The sequence below is a fragment of the Rattus norvegicus genome, chromosome 16 (genome assembly GCF_036323735.1).
Source record: "Rattus norvegicus strain BN/NHsdMcwi chromosome 16, GRCr8, whole genome shotgun sequence".
Lineage (NCBI taxonomy): Eukaryota > Metazoa > Chordata > Mammalia > Rodentia > Muridae > Rattus > Rattus norvegicus.
Genome location: NC_086034.1, coordinates 55,328,379 through 55,345,114, shown reverse-complemented (window position 1 = coordinate 55,345,114; position 16,736 = coordinate 55,328,379). Strand labels below are relative to the sequence as shown.

At 39.4% G+C, this 16,736-nt stretch overlaps 1 protein-coding gene, 1 long non-coding RNA gene and 1 pseudogene across 3 annotated transcripts; 1 reads left to right on the top strand and 2 right to left on the bottom strand.

Moving 5' to 3' along the window:
• Positions 1–4,349: 4,349 nt before the first annotated feature.
• Adam26a (a disintegrin and metallopeptidase domain 26A) lies at positions 4,350–8,761 on the bottom strand. 2 transcript variants are annotated; one of them, XM_039094385.2, is made up of 2 exons: positions 8,608–8,761; positions 4,350–6,769 (listed from the first exon to the last, which is right to left on the bottom strand). In XM_039094385.2, the coding sequence occupies exon 2, from the start codon at positions 6,639–6,641 to the stop codon at positions 4,509–4,511; it is 2,133 nt and encodes a 710-aa protein (XP_038950313.1). In that variant the 5' UTR covers positions 6,642–6,769; positions 8,608–8,761; the 3' UTR covers positions 4,350–4,508. The 2 variants fall into 2 exon arrangements, with proteins under 2 accessions (XP_038950313.1, NP_001162590.1); NM_001169119.1 differs by having other exon boundaries at positions 4,509–6,842; positions 8,608–8,692.
• LOC134482382 (uncharacterized) lies at positions 7,880–9,855 on the top strand. The gene is made up of 2 exons (XR_010058395.1): positions 7,880–8,919; positions 9,653–9,855. It is a non-coding gene; the product is annotated as an uncharacterized LOC134482382 (long non-coding RNA).
• Positions 9,856–11,982: 2,127 nt separating this feature from the next.
• Positions 11,983–14,181, bottom strand: Calcoco2-ps1 (calcium binding and coiled-coil domain 2, pseudogene 1; annotated as a pseudogene).
• Positions 14,182–16,736: the final 2,555 nt, after the last annotated feature.

The following is a 16,736-nucleotide window of genomic DNA, read 5'->3' as shown; positions in this document are numbered from 1 at the left end:
TAAGCTTTGTACAGGGTGATAAGCATGGATCGATCTGCATTCTTCTACATGCTGACCTCCAGTTGACCCAGCACCATTTGCTGAAATTGCTATCTTTTTTTGCATTGGATGGTTTTGGCTCCTTTGTCAAAAATCAAGTGACCATAGGTCTGTGGGTTCATTTCTGGGTCTTCAATTCTATTCCACTGTTCTAGTTGTCTGTCTCTGTACCAATACCATGCAGTTTTTATCACAATTGCTCTGTAATACTGCTTGAGTTCAGGGATAGTGATTCCCCCTGAAGGCCTTTTATTGTTGAGGATAATTTGAGCTATCCTGGGTTTTTTGTTATTCAAGATGAATTTGCGAATTGTTCTGTCTAACTCTCTGAAGAATTGGATTGGTATTTTGATGGGGATTGCATTGAATCTGTAGATATCTTTTGGTAAAATGGCCATTTTTACTATATTAATCTTACCAATCCATGAGCATGGGAGATCTTTCCATCTTCTGAGGTCTTCTTCAATTTCTTTCTTCAGAGGCTTGAAGTTCTTATCATACAGATTGTTCACTTGCTTGGTTAAAGTCACACCGAGGTATTTTGTATTATTTGGGACTATTATGAAGGGTGTGATTTCCCTAATTTCTTTATTGGCTTGTTTCTCTTTTGTGTAGCCACTTTGCTGAAGGTCTTTATCAGGTTTAGTAATTCTTTGGTGGAACTTTTTGGATCACTTAAATATACTATCATATCATCCACACATAGTGATATTTTGACTTCTTCTTTTCCAATCTGTATCCCTTTGATCTTTTGTTGTGTGATTGCTCTGGCTACAACTTCAAGAACTACATTGATAAGTAGGGAGAGAGTGGGCAGCCTTGTCTAGTCCCTGATTTTAGCGGGATTGTTTCAAGTTTCTCTCCATTTAGTTTAATATTACCTACTGGTTTGCTGTATATGGCTTTTATTATGTTTAGGTATGGTCATGAATTCCTAGTGTTTCCAGGACTTTTTTCATGAAGGGGTGTTGAATTTTGTCAAATGCTTTGTCAGCATCTAATGAAATGATCATATGGTTTTTATCTTTCAGTTTGTTTATAAAGTGGATTACGTTGATGGTTTTCCATATATTAAACCATCCCTGCATCCCTGGAATGAAGCCTACTTGATCGTGATGGTTGATTGTTTTGGTGTGCTCTTGGATTCAGTTTGCAAGAATTTTATTGAGTATTTTTGCATCGATATTCATAAGGGAAATTGGTCTGAAGTTCTCTCTCTTTGTTGGGTCTTTGTGTAGTTTCAGTATGAGAGTAATTGTGGCTTCATAGAAGGAATTTGGTAGCACTCCATCTGTTTCAATTTTGTGGAATAGTTTGGATAGTATTGGTATGAGGTCTTCTATGAAGGTCTGATAGAATTCTGCACTGAACCCGTCTGGACCTGGGCTCTTTTTGGTTGGGAGACCTTTAATGACTGCTTCTACTTCCTTAGGAGTTATGGGGTTGTTTAACTGGTTTATCTGTTCCTGATTTAACTTCGGTACCTGGTATCTGTCTAGGAAATTGTCCATTTCCTGCAGATTTTCAAGTTTTGTTGAATATAGGCTTTTGTAGTAGGATCTGATGATTTTTTGAATTTCCTCTGAATCTGTAGTTATGTCTCCCTTTTCATTTCTGATTTTGTTAATTTGGACGCACTCTCTGGGTCCTCTCGTTAGTCTGGCTAAGGGTTTATCTATCTTGTTGATTTTCTCAAAGAACCAACTTTTGGTTCTGTTGATTCCTTCTATAGTCCTTTTTGTTTCTACTTGGTTGATTTCAGCTCTGAGTTTGATTATTTCCTGCCTTCTACTCCTCTTGGGTGTATTTGCTTCTTTTTGTTTTAGAGCTTTTAGGTGTGCTGTCAAGCTGCTGGTATTTGCTGTCTCCTGTTTCTTTCTGCAGACACTCAGAGCTATGAGTTTTCCTCTTAGCACAGCTTTAATTGTGTCCTATAAGTTGGGTATGTTGTACCTTCATTTTCATTAAATTCTAAGAAGTCTTTAATTTCTTTCTTTATTTCTTCCTTGACCACGTTATTACTGAGTAGAGCACTGTTCAACTTCCATGTATATATGGGCCTTCATCCCTTCTTGTTGTTGAAGACCAGCTGTAGCCCGTGGTGGTCTGATAGGACACCTGAGATTATTTCTATCTTTCTGTATCTGTTGAGGCCTGTTTTATGACCGATTATATGGTCAATTTTGGAGAAAGTACCATGAGGTGGTGAGAAGAAGGTATATCCTTTTGTTTTAGGATAGAATGTTCTATAAATATCTGTTAAGTCTATTTGGTTCATGTCTTAGTCTGTCTCTGTGTCTGTTTAATTTCTGTTTCTGTCATCTGTCCATTGATGAGAATGGGGTGTTGAAATCTCCTACTATTATTGTGTGAGGTGCAATGTGTGTTTTGAGCTTTAGTAAGGTTTCTTTTACGTATGTAGGTGCCCTTGTATTTGGAGCATAGATATTTAGGATTGAGAGTTCATCTTGGTGGACTTTTCCTTTGATGAGTATGAAGTGTCCTTCCTTATCTTTTTTGATGACTTTTAGTTGAAAATCGATCTTATTTGATATTAGAGTGGCTACTCCAGCTTGGTTCTTCTGACCATTTGCTTGGAAAGTTGTTTTCCAGCCTTTCACTCTCAGGTAGTGTCTCTCTTTGTCTCTGACGTATGTCTCCTGTAGGCAGCAGAATGCAGGGTCCTCATTGCGTATTCAGTTTGTTAATCTATGTCTTTTTATTGGGGAGTTGAGACCATTGATGTTGAGAGATATTAAGGAATAGTGATTATTGCTTCCTGTTATATTCGTATCTGGATTTGAGATTATGTTGTGTGCTCTTCTTCTCTTTGTTTTGTTGCCAAGATGATTAGTTTCTTGCTTCTTCTAGGGTGTAGCTTGCCTCCTTATGTTGGGCTTTACCCTATATTATCCTTTGTAGGGCTGGATTTGTAGAAAGATATTGTGTAAATTTGGTTTTGTCATGGAATATCTTGGTTTCTCCATCTATTTTAATTGAGAGTTTTACTGGCTACAGTAACCTGGGCTGGCTTTTGTGTTCTCTTAGGGTCTGTATGACATCTGTCCAGGATCTTCTGACTTTCATAATCTCTGGTGAGAAGTCTGGTGTAATTCTGATAGTTCTGCCTTTATATGTTACTTGACCTTTTTCCCTTATTGCTTTTAATATTCTTTCTTTGTTTTGTGCATTTGCGGTTTTGACTATTTTGTGACAGGAGGAGTTTCTTTTCTGGTCCAATATATTTGGAATTCTGTAGGCTTCTTGTATGTTTATGGGCATCTCTTTCTTTAGGTTAGGGAAGTTTTCCTCTATGATTTTGTTGAGGATACTTACTGGTCCTTTGAGCTGGGATTCTTCACTCTCTTCTATACATCAGAGTGTAAAAAGCTCTAATGAAAAAATGCCCTCATAAGGTTGACCTGTAGACAATCCTATAGAACATCTGTCATTTAGTGGTGTATGGAGGGAGAGGGTAGATGTTTTGGGTAATGCTACTTCTAGACTTTTTATACTTAATTCTCTGAGAAAGCAGGAAAAGCAAACCAGTAGGGTCAGCCCATCCAAGGGCTCTATATTAGCTCTGTTTATGTTCCTCTCCTGCCTTTAAGGATAGTCAGTGATGAGGAAGTAGAAAGCAAGTATCCCCTTTGCCTCTCCACTTGCTTTTCTCCTGGTGTCTTATTGCAGCAACAGTAACAAAGGAGTCCAGTTGTGCTGGGCAGTTTTGAAAATTGTGGAAAAACCACCTGCGGGGTGAGAAGTTCTGATACCGTGGAGGTCAGAGCTGAGACTACAGCAACCATGACAGGAACCTCAGACCATTCTCTCAAGTTTCCACTCCACACTCTGGCTCTCCTAGGGCAGATTCTAGTTCACATAAATTGTCCCCAGGAAATAGGATTTGGAGGGTGCTTCTCTCTAGGTGACAAAGCAGAATGAAAAGGGGAATGGGCTATTAGAGCCTAGAGAAATCAAATACAAAGAAATACAAACAGAGGCCCATGGCTTAGACGTATGGAAGCAGATAATTCCTTTAAAAATTAGGCAACACACTGCTTACAAATAAAGAAAAATGTGGATGAAGTTGGATTTCCATTTACTTGGTGGTGATACTTTTGATATGTAATCAGTGAGGTCTATAGAACTTTGGCCTGGGATTTCACACACACAGACACACAGACACACAGACACACAGACACACACACAGACACACAGACACACACACACACACACACACACACACATGAGGAGAGAGAAAGAGAGAAATCGCTATGTTAAAAAGTCAATACATTAATAACTGAAGAATGTATTGTACTAAATTTTTTTATTATTAATTCATTTGTGTTTTCTTTTTAACTGTGGCATCTTCTACAGGATGTGCAAGTCAGCAGACCCGAGGTTTGGTTTCTCAGATGCATTTTTATCACTGGATGCTGGGTTCTACACAGCTTATTTTAGGGACTAATTCATTCTTTCCTCTTAATTACGCCAATTAAAGAAATTAGGACAACTGATAAAATAATTAAAAACGCGACAAAGAATAAACCCCAACTAGAATGTGAATGGATCACTGGAGGTGGTCCACTGTCTATACTACCTCCATAGCCACGTAGTCGACAGTCTGGTGGTTCCCATGTGACGTCACAATGACAGTGGTGTTTATTGTTGCAGACACCTTGCATATTGCATAATTGTGGTGAACAGTTACTTATCAGAACAGACTTGCTGACACACTTTCTGTCAACACATAAATGATTTGGAGCACAAACTGCACCATCGCTCACTGCTCCAAAGTCATCTATGGTTATCCCAAAATGATAGTCCATAGTCCAGCAGGTGACATTATTGAAGTGAGTGTAATGCACTGTTTCGTGGTTTTTCCTCTGGGGAAGTTCTGTCACATTCTCACACTGAATTCGCCCACAGAAAACATCAGCGCGTTTGCATCTTCTGTATTTAGAACTATCATTACCACAGTTACCAAAACGGTCACCCCGTTTGTTCATTTCCGTGTAGCAAATTTCACCGGCACTTCTACTTCCATTGCCAAAAATCTTTCGACACTGTTCATCATGTTGATGACATGCCATTTTATAACAATAGCCATCACCACTGCAAGGGTTTCCGTCCTCTTTATACACATCTCTTGGACACTCAGGTGAAGTTCCATTGCACCACTCCGGAAGATCACATTCATTTTTCTCTTTTCTACACACAGTGCCTGTTTGAAGGAACTGGCAATTTTTGCAACAAAGCCCAAAAGCACATTGTGCACCAGGTTTGAGAACACAGTCCTTGCTACAGCATGGATCTTTCAGACAGGATTCCAAGTTCCCACAATCACACTGCTCTCCTTTCTCAACCAATTTATTTCCACACATGGTCAGGTTTGTTACTAGTGCCTCTGGAGTATTATATAAGCATTTTCTTTGGGTAACAACTGAATACATTTCTTCGTGACTACAGTTGCTGAATTTGGGGGAATTAGATTTATATGGGGCCATTATGCAGTCTTCTAACCCACAAGTACACCCATTTACATCATGTTTCATGCCCAAATTATGACCCATCTCATGTGCTACAATGAATGCCATGTCTGACATTACACTGGAAATGAAACTGTTAACTGCACAATTATCAGGTGTGCAAACGGTAGCCACATTAGCTAGCCCTAAATACATATCATAGTCATGTCTGACAAAAAGGTGTATGATATCGTATCTCACATGACTGCCAATCATGTTTACCTTCCAATTGCAGAAATCTTGTAGAACATTATGTAAGGTTTGTTCTACATTGACATGGTTTTTTTTATTCCACACTTCAAGCGTGGTTAAAACTACATCAGTATCTATTTGATGGTAATAACCATTTAATCCATTGACCATTTGCAGCATATCTTGAATACAAGTTGTGGTATTATTATTTCTATGAACATATCGTTTATGGTCTATCACAGCAAAATATTCGATAAACCTGTGGTGGGTCCACCAATTCTCATATGGGATTTGCAAAAGAATGGAGTCATTGCTTTCTTGGAGCTTTATTTGCCGTGCTATGTCCTCTTCTGATAACCCACACCTCATGGGAAATGATTCGGATGCCCCACTGTCCATTCTGTAAGCCAGATGTTCAAATGTTGAAGTTGAGCTCTTGGGCATGATCTCATAAGTTGTGCCATTTATCTCTAGTATGCCTTGCAAACTCCCGAAACAGGTGTTAATAATGGCAAAGGATTCTCGGTCTTCATCCACATAACCATGATAGTAGCAGTCATTCTGCACAAAAGGCTGTTCTTCAAGGAGATCACCTTGCTGAGTGTAAGTGAATAGTATGAAGTTTCTGGATATCAAATTTTTTTTGGGTTTCATAGTGATTATGTGTCTCTGCCCCTCAATGTTCAGGCTATAGGACAGCCAACCTGGGGAAATATTATTTCTGTTAGTGACGGTGACCCTCAAGGGTATCACTACTTCTGGAAGGTTATTGTACTTAGCATGTTCAGTTGGTGACCATGCAGAGAAGAAGAATATCTTCCACAGGCAGAACTTAAGCAATATGTTCCAATTATGGACCAGGGTCTCACCTGCAGTCACCATGTCCTATTAGAGACAAAGAAGGAGCTGAGAAATCCTTGCTGTCCTACTCTTCACTTTGTCTGGTTGCTGGCAGTATTGGCCTTTCACAGTGTGTCTTCTGACAGAGTTGAGTCATAAGAGCAGCAGGACTACAAGAAACAGGTAAATAATCGTAGACACAGCAACTGGTAAATCACAGTCAAGTTAAGTTAGATGGCGTATCTGCAGAGAATGGGTTGAAATCAATTAGTCTTTGTTCTAAGATGTTTCAACAATATGCTTCTATTTTTCCTTTAATGTTGTAGTATACACCTCTGTAAATCTCTCTCTCTCTCTCTCTCTCTCTCTCTCTCTCTCATCTGGTATTTTTAGTGTATTACTCTTTTAAAAAATAATTGTTACAAGATACACCAACATGTGAATGATAAAAGTCTATATAAGAAAAAACATAGAAAAAGAAATTTAATGACAAAACACTTTTAGTTCTTAATAACAGAACAACATTTTTAATAAATTGTCCTTTTTTCCTCAGTTTCAGAATGTTTTAATTTCCACCATTCCTCAGCGGCAACTGTAGGTTTCCTTAGCTGAAAAGAATGTTATTGCCTTCATATACGTAATCATTTAATTGTAACCTTCAATTACTGTCCTGCTTACTGAAAGCGTTTGACTAATTCTTTTTGTGTTAGTCTTGTCATTGCTGTGGTGGTCAGAAACTTCTCTTAGGCAGAAAATTATTCTCCTTTTTATTTTATCCCATGTTTGCTTTAATATTGCTGTCTGTGTGTTTTATAGTATTTGCCCGAACCCTGTGTGCAGGTTGATATATGGGTGTAGGTCATAGTTCTTCCTGACCGGTGATTCTTCAAATGTTATACATCTTATTTATGCAATTACTACCAAAGTTTAATATTTCATTTATTTGTTGTATTTTTGTACTTATATAAGATTGTATATATATATATATGTATATGTGTCTCTGTATATATTTATTTGCGTACATGTATCTGCCTGTGTTTAGGAAAGCCTACGATAAGTTTTGGATCTCATTCCTAGGTCATCTCAGCACATAGGTGATTACTGACATGGTACTCTCTAAAGAGGGAGAATAGCTCTCCAACAAGCCTTAGACATCTGCATATGTCTGCCTTCTCATGGCTGGCATTTCAAATGCTGGCAACCAACAAAATATTTTACACACATTTTGGAGTTTCCTTCTCATGTTTGTATGCTTTTGAATCATTCATTTTACCAAATGTGCTCTCTCTCTCTTTCTCTCTCTCATCTAGTATCGTTAGTGTATTACTATTTTGAAAAAATATTTAAGTTACAAGATGCACTAACATGTACAATGATAAAAGTCTATATAAGAAAAAACATAGTAAAAAGACATTTAATGTCAGTATAATGAACTCTGATTAAAATACTGACATACTGATGATTAGTCAAAAATAAATTGCTTTAGATTTGATAATATTATAGTAAATATATTTCTGGTATAAAGTGAAGAATTATTCATTAACATTGCAGCATTGTTGGCATTCTATTAATTTAGTCAAAATTAATGACTAAAACTATAGTAAAAGATAGGTTATAAACAAAACTTAAAAATTATTGAACAAGCTCATTCATTCATTACTGTACACAACTCTAGAAAAGAGATACATGTTTTTCATCTATAATTTGGTACAACCATTATAACCTAGATTTCATGTTGGCTGTCAGATATCAGATATTACTCATTCTGCCCACAACTGCATCAAATGTATTTATGGCTTGTCATTTACCCCTCAAAATCTCTAATAATTTAGGGGTAGTGAATCAAGCTAAAAACTTAAAGTCACCATAACAAAATAAAAGAGAGTGGAAATATCTAAAGAAAATAAATGCCATTCCCAAACATGAACAATATGCAAGATATTGAGGTGTGTATGTGTTCACTGACTATTTGTGCTTCTATTCTCTACTGAATATTCTAAAAGCTTACCATAAGAGGAAGTGATGCCCATGTTTTCTCCTGTTATTGTCTTGCTCACAAAACCTTTTTACATCCCATCTCAGGAACAAAGCTTGTTGTGGAGAATGCCAAAGACAATATAAATCCTTCACTTGTCTCACATGAAGTAAGTTCTAGATTCATGTGCCTAGCAACGGAAGCATCTCCCTTCTCAGAACCTGGCAACTGATGCGGTTCTTCCCAATGGCTCTTCTACCACACCAACCAAATTTATTTGTTTTTATCTTTGACGTCAGTAAGTCTAACTTCTTTCTCCACATATGCTACGCACCAATGTCTCTGGTATGAAAAAAAAATCTCATGTCCAAACTTACATATTTCCTCATATACTGTAAAACCATAAGAATCCTCTGTTTTTCATTTTATTTGTTTGTTTGTTTTTTTGGTTCTTTTTTTCGGAGCTGGGGACCGAACCCAGGGCCTTGCGCTTGCTAGGCAAGCGCTCTACCACTGAGCTAAATCCCCAACCCCTGTTTTTCATTTTATTATCATTGTTCCATTTTATTTACTATTGGCTATAATACTCAAAGCACTTCAAATTATGGAAAATAATTCTACTTCTTTTAAAGTATATTCTTAAGAAATCATTAGTTTTATTAGTAACCAAGACATTGGGCACCTGCACATATAGACACATTGCCTATGTCATACAGCTGTTATTCAAGCTAATATATGGGACGAATTTGGAGGAGGAGTTGTGAGTACCAAAATAGGGGCGAATTTATTTGGCAGTAGGGTAACTGATAACTGAGAAAACATCGATCTGGGAGCAGTGCATTTTATAGGTTGATTAGAAAATGATGTTGACTTGTTTATGTGCTATTTAATATTGCTAATGTCCTGATATTCGACGACCTGCCAGTGGGCTTCATTGAACATTCCTGGGTTTTATTTTCTTTGAGAATTTAGTACTTTATATTTTAATACATTCCTTACCATCCAGGAATTCATCGCAGATCCATCTCCTGATTTCAAGCCACCCAACTTTATGCTTTCTCTCTGTCTTAAAACAAAGCAAAACAATAAGAAATACAACCCCAGCAGCAGCAGCAGCAGCAGCAGCAGCAGCAGCAGCAGCAGCAGCAGCAGCAGCAACAACAACAGCAAGACACTGAAAAACTGGATTCCATTTAGTGTTCGCCAATTATGTGTGATCATCATGTCTGCTCACAAATGAGTGAGTGGGGTTAGAATACAGTTTCACTGTATTGAAGAAAACCAATTTTTCTTTTCCCTAGGAAAATGCTGTTTCCTTAACCACATATCTTCTCTGGGTCATAGGACCTTTACTTTTTTTCCACAATATTCTCTGAGTATTGACGGGAGGTTTTTAATAAGGACATTGTACTTATGGCTGAACAACCCAAGGTCCCTCACTTTCTGTGTACTGATCACACTGTGTGGGCTTGTGTTATTCACAGTTGATTGAAGAAGCTTCTTTGATGAGAGCTGAGTAACCATGTGGTCTATGGGTATAGCAATATACCATTAGGACTCATTTTATTGTAATATTCATTAAGTGGAGTAATAGTTGTATATGTATCCTCCTAGGCCATATGATTTAGTGAGTCTAAACATAAGCAGTAGAAGTATGGGTTCCATCTCATGACGTTTAACTTGAATCCAATCAGAATGGGCTTGGTGAGCCTCTGAAGATTCCTTCCACAAGTTTCACTTTCAAATTCATGAACATCTTATAGTTAGTTCATTACTATAGCTTGGCACATCTATTCTACATCTGGGTAAGGTTATTGTCATCTTTATTCTTGTTGCAAATATGGCACTTGAAAGAAACATATGCAAGCTTGCCTGAAGTTTGAAGTCTCTAGTTTACTATGTAGATTACTCTACATTTGATGCCACACATATGTGGTATCATCATCAATAGTGTCTTACTATTAGTTGTACCTCATAACCAACAGCATTAGCAATATCCTCTAGTGATTGCCAGTGATTTAGGCAAACAGCTCACAAATTTGTTCTCATTACTGGAGGTTTTTTTAAGTAGGGTAAGTTGGGGCATAGTCTCCCCCTTTATAATTATCACTCCACTAAAAATGTATTTATATATACATAGATTTATATATAATATATACACACGCATATACTATATATTTAAATGATTTTCCTAGTTTCTCTCTATCCCTTCCTCTCTCTTTATATCATATAATGTTTGTGATATATGCTGCTTCTTTCGCTTTCTTAACTTCTTGACTATTAGTTATCCCTCCTCATATTTCTGACTTTTTCTTGTTCCTTTTTTCCAAGAAGTGAGGTCTGTAAATGACGTTACTAAGCAAGTGAATATCTCTACAGGAAAAGAGTGAAGCTGTTATCAAGGTACATCTAGAAGACCTTTATTGAACAGTGAATAGGATCATTGGAGCCATCAAGAAAGAAATGGGATAATAAGACATCCCAACCTTATGGAATATAATGAAAACAATCTTAATATGAAAATTTTTACTTCTACCTGTATGTAGTAAGAAACCAGAGAGATCTCCAAAAACCAAACAAACAAACAAAAAAAACCCCCAAAAACCAAACCTGCCCTAAACCAAAAAGACCCAACAACAACAAACAAACAAACAAACAAACAAACAAACAAACAAACAGATACTTTAATGCCCTCAAAAAATTTAAAGTCTAGATTCAATGATGGAATGAAGTCATTATGATTGGACAGAAATTAATCTAATGGAAATAACAAAACAGAGGCTTTACTTTTTAAAAGTATAGATACAACTAAAGAAATCCTTGGCCACAGTAACCAAATGAGAGAGGAAAGATGTAAATGGTGTTTTTTGTTTTGTTTTGTTTTTTCAAGATCAGATAATCAACTTTAATAAACTTTTGTTTTGTAATGAAACAAAAACAGTAATTGAAAGTCTTCCCACTGAGGAAGAATTGTAAGAACCACAGGAGTCAAAAGACACTAGGAGAACACAACCTACAAAATCAAGCCCAAGAAAGGCTCCTGGACTCAAGGGGACTGAAGCAGCAATCACAGAGCCTTCATGAATCTGTGACAGGTCATCTGCATATGTGATTGTTAGCTTGGTGTTTTTGAGGGTTTCCTGACAGTGGGAGGAATGGGGGTGTCTCTGACTCTCTTGCTTGTCTTTGGGACTCTTTGCCTCCCAGTGGGTTGCCTTGCCCAATCCTAATATGAGAGTTTGTGCCTAGTCTTTTTTTTTTTTTAATCTTTATTAACTTGAGTATTTCTTATTTACATTTCGATTTTTATTCCCCTTCCCAGTTTCAGGGCCAACATCCCCTAACCCCTCCTCCTCCCCTTCTATATGGGCTTCCCCTCTCCATCCTCCCCCAATTATCATCCTTCCCCCAACAATCATGTTCACTGGAGGTTCAGCCTTGGCAGGACCAAGGGCTTCCCCTTCCACTGGTGCTCTTACTAGGCTATTCATTGCTACCTATGAGATTGGAGCCCAGGGTAAGTCCATGTATAGTCTTTGGGTAGTGGCTTAGTCCCTGGAAGCTCTGGTTGCTTGGCATTGTTGTTCATATGGGGTCTCGAGCCCCTTCAAGCTCTTCCAGTCCTTTCTCTGATTCCTTCAACCGGGGTCCCGTTCTCAGTTCAGTGGTTTGCTGCTGGCATTCATAGGCAGCGGTTCTAACGATTAGGGGTTCTAATGATTTCTGGCTAGACAGCCTTCTCTGATAGGATCATTTACAGTAGAAACCATATTCTACACAGAATATGGCCCAGCACAGAGACGCGCAGGCTGGAGTGCTCAGGCAGGGATCAGTGTAGGACCCGTGTCCCAGGAGACCCATCTCCGTGTTGCTCTGTAGGTCTTCATACAGAATGGATAAATCAAAATACAAATCTTTGGGCTCCAGCTGCTCCCAGCTTGCGTTCATGTAAGGGGATCCTCCTGAGTTACCAGTATATGAGTCTTCATCATATTCCCACAGCAAGGGGTTTGAGCTGCCAGCTCTTTGAGCTGAGGGGACCTCGGGCTCAGGAGCAACCTGGGGTGAGGGGGTCTCGGGCTCATAATCAACCTGAGGTGAGGGGATCTCGGGCTCAGCAGCAGCCTGAGGTGAGGGGGCCTCAGACTCAGGAGCAGCCTGTGCTGAGGGGCCTCAGGCTCAGGAGCAGCAGCCTGAGGTGAGTGGGTCTCGGGCTCAGTAGCAGCCTGAGCTGAGGGGGCCTCAGGCTCAGCATCAGCCTGAGCTGAGGGGGCCTCGGGCTCAGTAGCAGCCTGAGGTGAGAGGGCCTCGGGCTCAGCAGCAGCAACTTGGGGTGAGGGGGCCTCAGGCTCAGCAGCAGCAACTTGGGGTGAGAGAGCCTCAGGCTCAGCAGCAGCAACTGAGCTGAGGGGGCCTCAGGCTCAACAGCTCCTTGAGATGAGGGGACCTGGGGTTTAGCAGTTCCTTCATCTGAAGAGTCCTCCTTGTTGTCCAGGGAGCTCTTCAGTGCCTTGTTCTTATTCTTCAGGAGAGAGATTTCTGTTTTTAGTCTCCTGTTCTCTTTGTGCAGGAAGTCGCTCTCTTTCTGCAGGAAGTCGCAGTCAACCTTGATGTTGCTGAGCTGTTGTTGCAGAACGACAACTCTAGCCTTTAGCTCCTGCTCTTTCTTCCATACTGCAGTTTCCTTCTCCTTCAGCATTTCCAGTCTGTTCAAGCTCTTTCCAGTGCTGCTTCTGTTCAGTGAAGCTAGAGGAGAGCTGACTGTTGCTTTCTTTCTCGAGCTGTTTCAACTGCTTTGTCTTTTCTTGATCTTTCACGATAAACTCCAACAATTCTCTTTGTTTATCGATCAGCTGGGTCAGAAGCCCTTCTATTCTGATGTCCATGTTCTGCTTTTCCGAGCTTATCTTCTGGTTGTATTCTTCCAGGTGGAGTATCTCACTCTCCCAAGATGCTTTCTGTTCCTCCCAAGAGGCCTTCTGTTCCTCCCAAGAGGCCTTCTGTTCCTCCCAAGAGGCCTTCTGTTCCTCCCAAGAGGCCTTCTCTTCCACTTCCTGTCCTAAGCTCTCATTCATCCTCTGTGTTGCCTCCAACGCCACCTGCTTCCTCTGGAGCTGCTCATGGAGGTCAGCATACTTGTCTTTCAGCTTCTGGTTTTCTTGGTAAAGCTCCTCCCTGAGCTGTTCCATCTTGTCTATCTTTTCCTTATTGATAACAATCATTATGTCCTCCTCAGAGTCTGGACGGAACTGGAAGGGGATTCTTATTCCTTGGACCAAACCATCTTCATCCACATAGCAGAACTGGTAATGCTCTTCATCCTTGGGAAGATAGTAAGCTTTGAATTGGATTTTCTGCTGTGTCCCTGATTCTGTGTTTAGGTCATCGGGCAAGGGGGCCCACATGAAGATGTAATACTCCTGGGTCATCTCCCACCCTACTTTAAAGATGCCGATCCAGTCTTTGGGACAAGGGACGAACTTTTCAGTGAGGGTGTAACAGCACACGACATCTCCAGGAATATAGAACTTCTCCACATTGTTAAACAGAACCTGAGAGAAATTGCCATGGCGCTCCTCCATGGTGGAGTCCAGGCACAGCAGCCGCACGACAGCAACAGGGCACACAAGAGCTGGTGGGCGAGATTAAATACCAAAGGGATGGTAGAGCGCTTACCTAGGAAGCGCAAGGCCCTGGGTTCGGTCCCCAGCTCCTAAAAAAAAAACCAAAAAAAAAAAAAAAATACCAAAGGGATCGCCAGGCCCCGCCCATGGTGTCACACAATTTACAAGCCCCGCCCCCGCCGCGGGACACCTGGGACTCTTACTGTCTTCCTACTTAAACTTAAAATCATGTGCACATGACTTTAAAAGCCTATGATAAAACTCTGAGACCATCATAGTTATCAAATGTGACATAGGGCAACCTGTGTAACTCAGTTCACTTCTAGAATGAGAAGACACATCCTTGATATAACTAAGAGTGGAGAACTAGTTTGAGTAGCTCTGTCCACTGGGAGGACAGATCAAAGACAGGGATGAGGGAACGGTCTACCAGGGCTTTAGAATTTATCTTATAGCTGTAAACACAAGAACCTAGAAATCACTTAGGGAATGGTTTAGTGAATTTGATGATAGATCATCTGGATTTTTCTAGAGGTCTGAAAACCATGAATCAATATCAGGTTTTTTCTAAGCAGTACTGTATCCGTGGGACTTTCAGTGCAGATGCTTAGAGAACAGCTCAATCTACATGCCAATTAAACCCAGAGTCAAACTTGCAAATGCCACCTAGGTCAGAGCTTTTACAAAACAGCATTAAAAGAATTTCATTCAAACAATTGCCATACCCACTTTCAAGTCCAAATCAGGCTCCTCTAGATGGGTCTAGATGTTGAAATGAGTTGGGTGAAATGAAGTGGATAAAGGGGTAGTAAACTAGTTTACAGGATGTGCTTTCTCTTTAAAGCCTAATGTGTGTGTGTGTGTGTGTGTGTGTGTGTGTGTGTGTGTGTGTGTGTGTGTGTTGGAAGAAGAACAGTCTGTGCAGAAAGATTATATATGACAGGACAGAGTCCTTTCATTTGTAGGATAGATAATGAGGATCTACACCCAAGTCTAGAACATCTTTTCAACAGTTAGGGGACCCAGGCAGAAAGGTATAGATTGGGAGGAAAGGGGGACTTACCAGATGAGATGCTGGAAGAGGAAGAAAGCAGTCTGAGTATCTAGTAGGTTGTTTTAGAAGTGTCTCACAAGGGACCAGTGGTTGATTTCATTTAGGATAGGCCTAGACTTTGACATAATGCAGTCATGGTTGGTTAGATTAGGCTGGATGATGAAACATGATTTGGGATACTACAGAGGCATGCATTCAACGGTGGCCAGATTAGGCTTGGCATTGGGTTTTAACCAGGGCTTGCTATACCCACTTGCAGAAAAACCATGGATCAGGTGGTCTTACATACACAGAAGGTTATACCGTGGGTACTGAGAAGTGTGGTAGAATCAGCAGAGAAGGGATCAGTGGCTAAATGTTCATAGAACGTTGTTTAGGGAAACCTAGAGTTTAGCAGCAATGCCTGCTGGGTGATCACATTAAGCTCAGGCCAAATTACGATTCTGTCTGCTTTTAAAAGCAGTGTGTGTGTGTGTGTGTGTGTGTGTGTGTGTGTGTGTGTGTGTGTGTGTGTGTTTAATGTTTAATAGGGATGTTCAACTTTATTTCTAAGAAAAACAAGATTTGCTTATATTTACTTTAACACAACTTTGCAGATATCTTCATCATCTTAATTTATAGGCAAAGTTGATTAATAATTGTCAGGATCCATCATTTTATGTTATAGACTTTCAGGAAATCATATCCAAGCTTTAATTACTTTCTCATTCTGGTCAAGGGAAATGATAAAGCTTAAACACCCAAGAGGATAGTAGATGTAATCAAACTCAGGACTGAAATCAAACAAACAGAAACAAAGAGAACTTTACAAAGAATCAACAAGACCCAGAGCTGGTTGTTTGAGAAAATCAAGAAAATAGACAGAGCATTAGGCAAACTAACTGAATGGCAGAAAGACTGTACCCAAATTAACTGAATCAGAAATTAAAAGGAAACAAAACAAAGTATACGGAGGAAGTTCAAGAACCATTAGGTCTTATTTCAAAAGCCTGTACCATACTAAATTGGAAAATCTAAGTGAAATTATGATTTTCTAGACAGCTATCAATATTAAAGTTAAATCAAGATCAGGTGAAGTTTATGATTTTCTAGACAGATACCAATACCAAAGTTAAATCAAGATCAGAGCTAGCTAAATAGTCCTATGGTCCCTAAGGAAAGAGAAGTAGTCATTAAAAGTCCCCAAACAAAAAAGCCCAGGGCCAGATGATTTTAGTTCCAAATTCTATTGGACATTTTAAGAAGACCTAATGCCAATGCTCCTCAAAGTATTCTACAAAATAGAAATGGAAGGATCATTGACATACACTTATTTATAAAGGCACAGCCATCCTGATATCTAATTGACAAAAAGACTCAACAAAGAAACAGTACTTTAGACCAATTTCTCTTATGAACATTGATGAAAAATAGGCAATTAAAAACTTGTACACTAGTCTAATAACAAATAAAAGATGTCACCCACTATGAACAAGTAGGCTTCA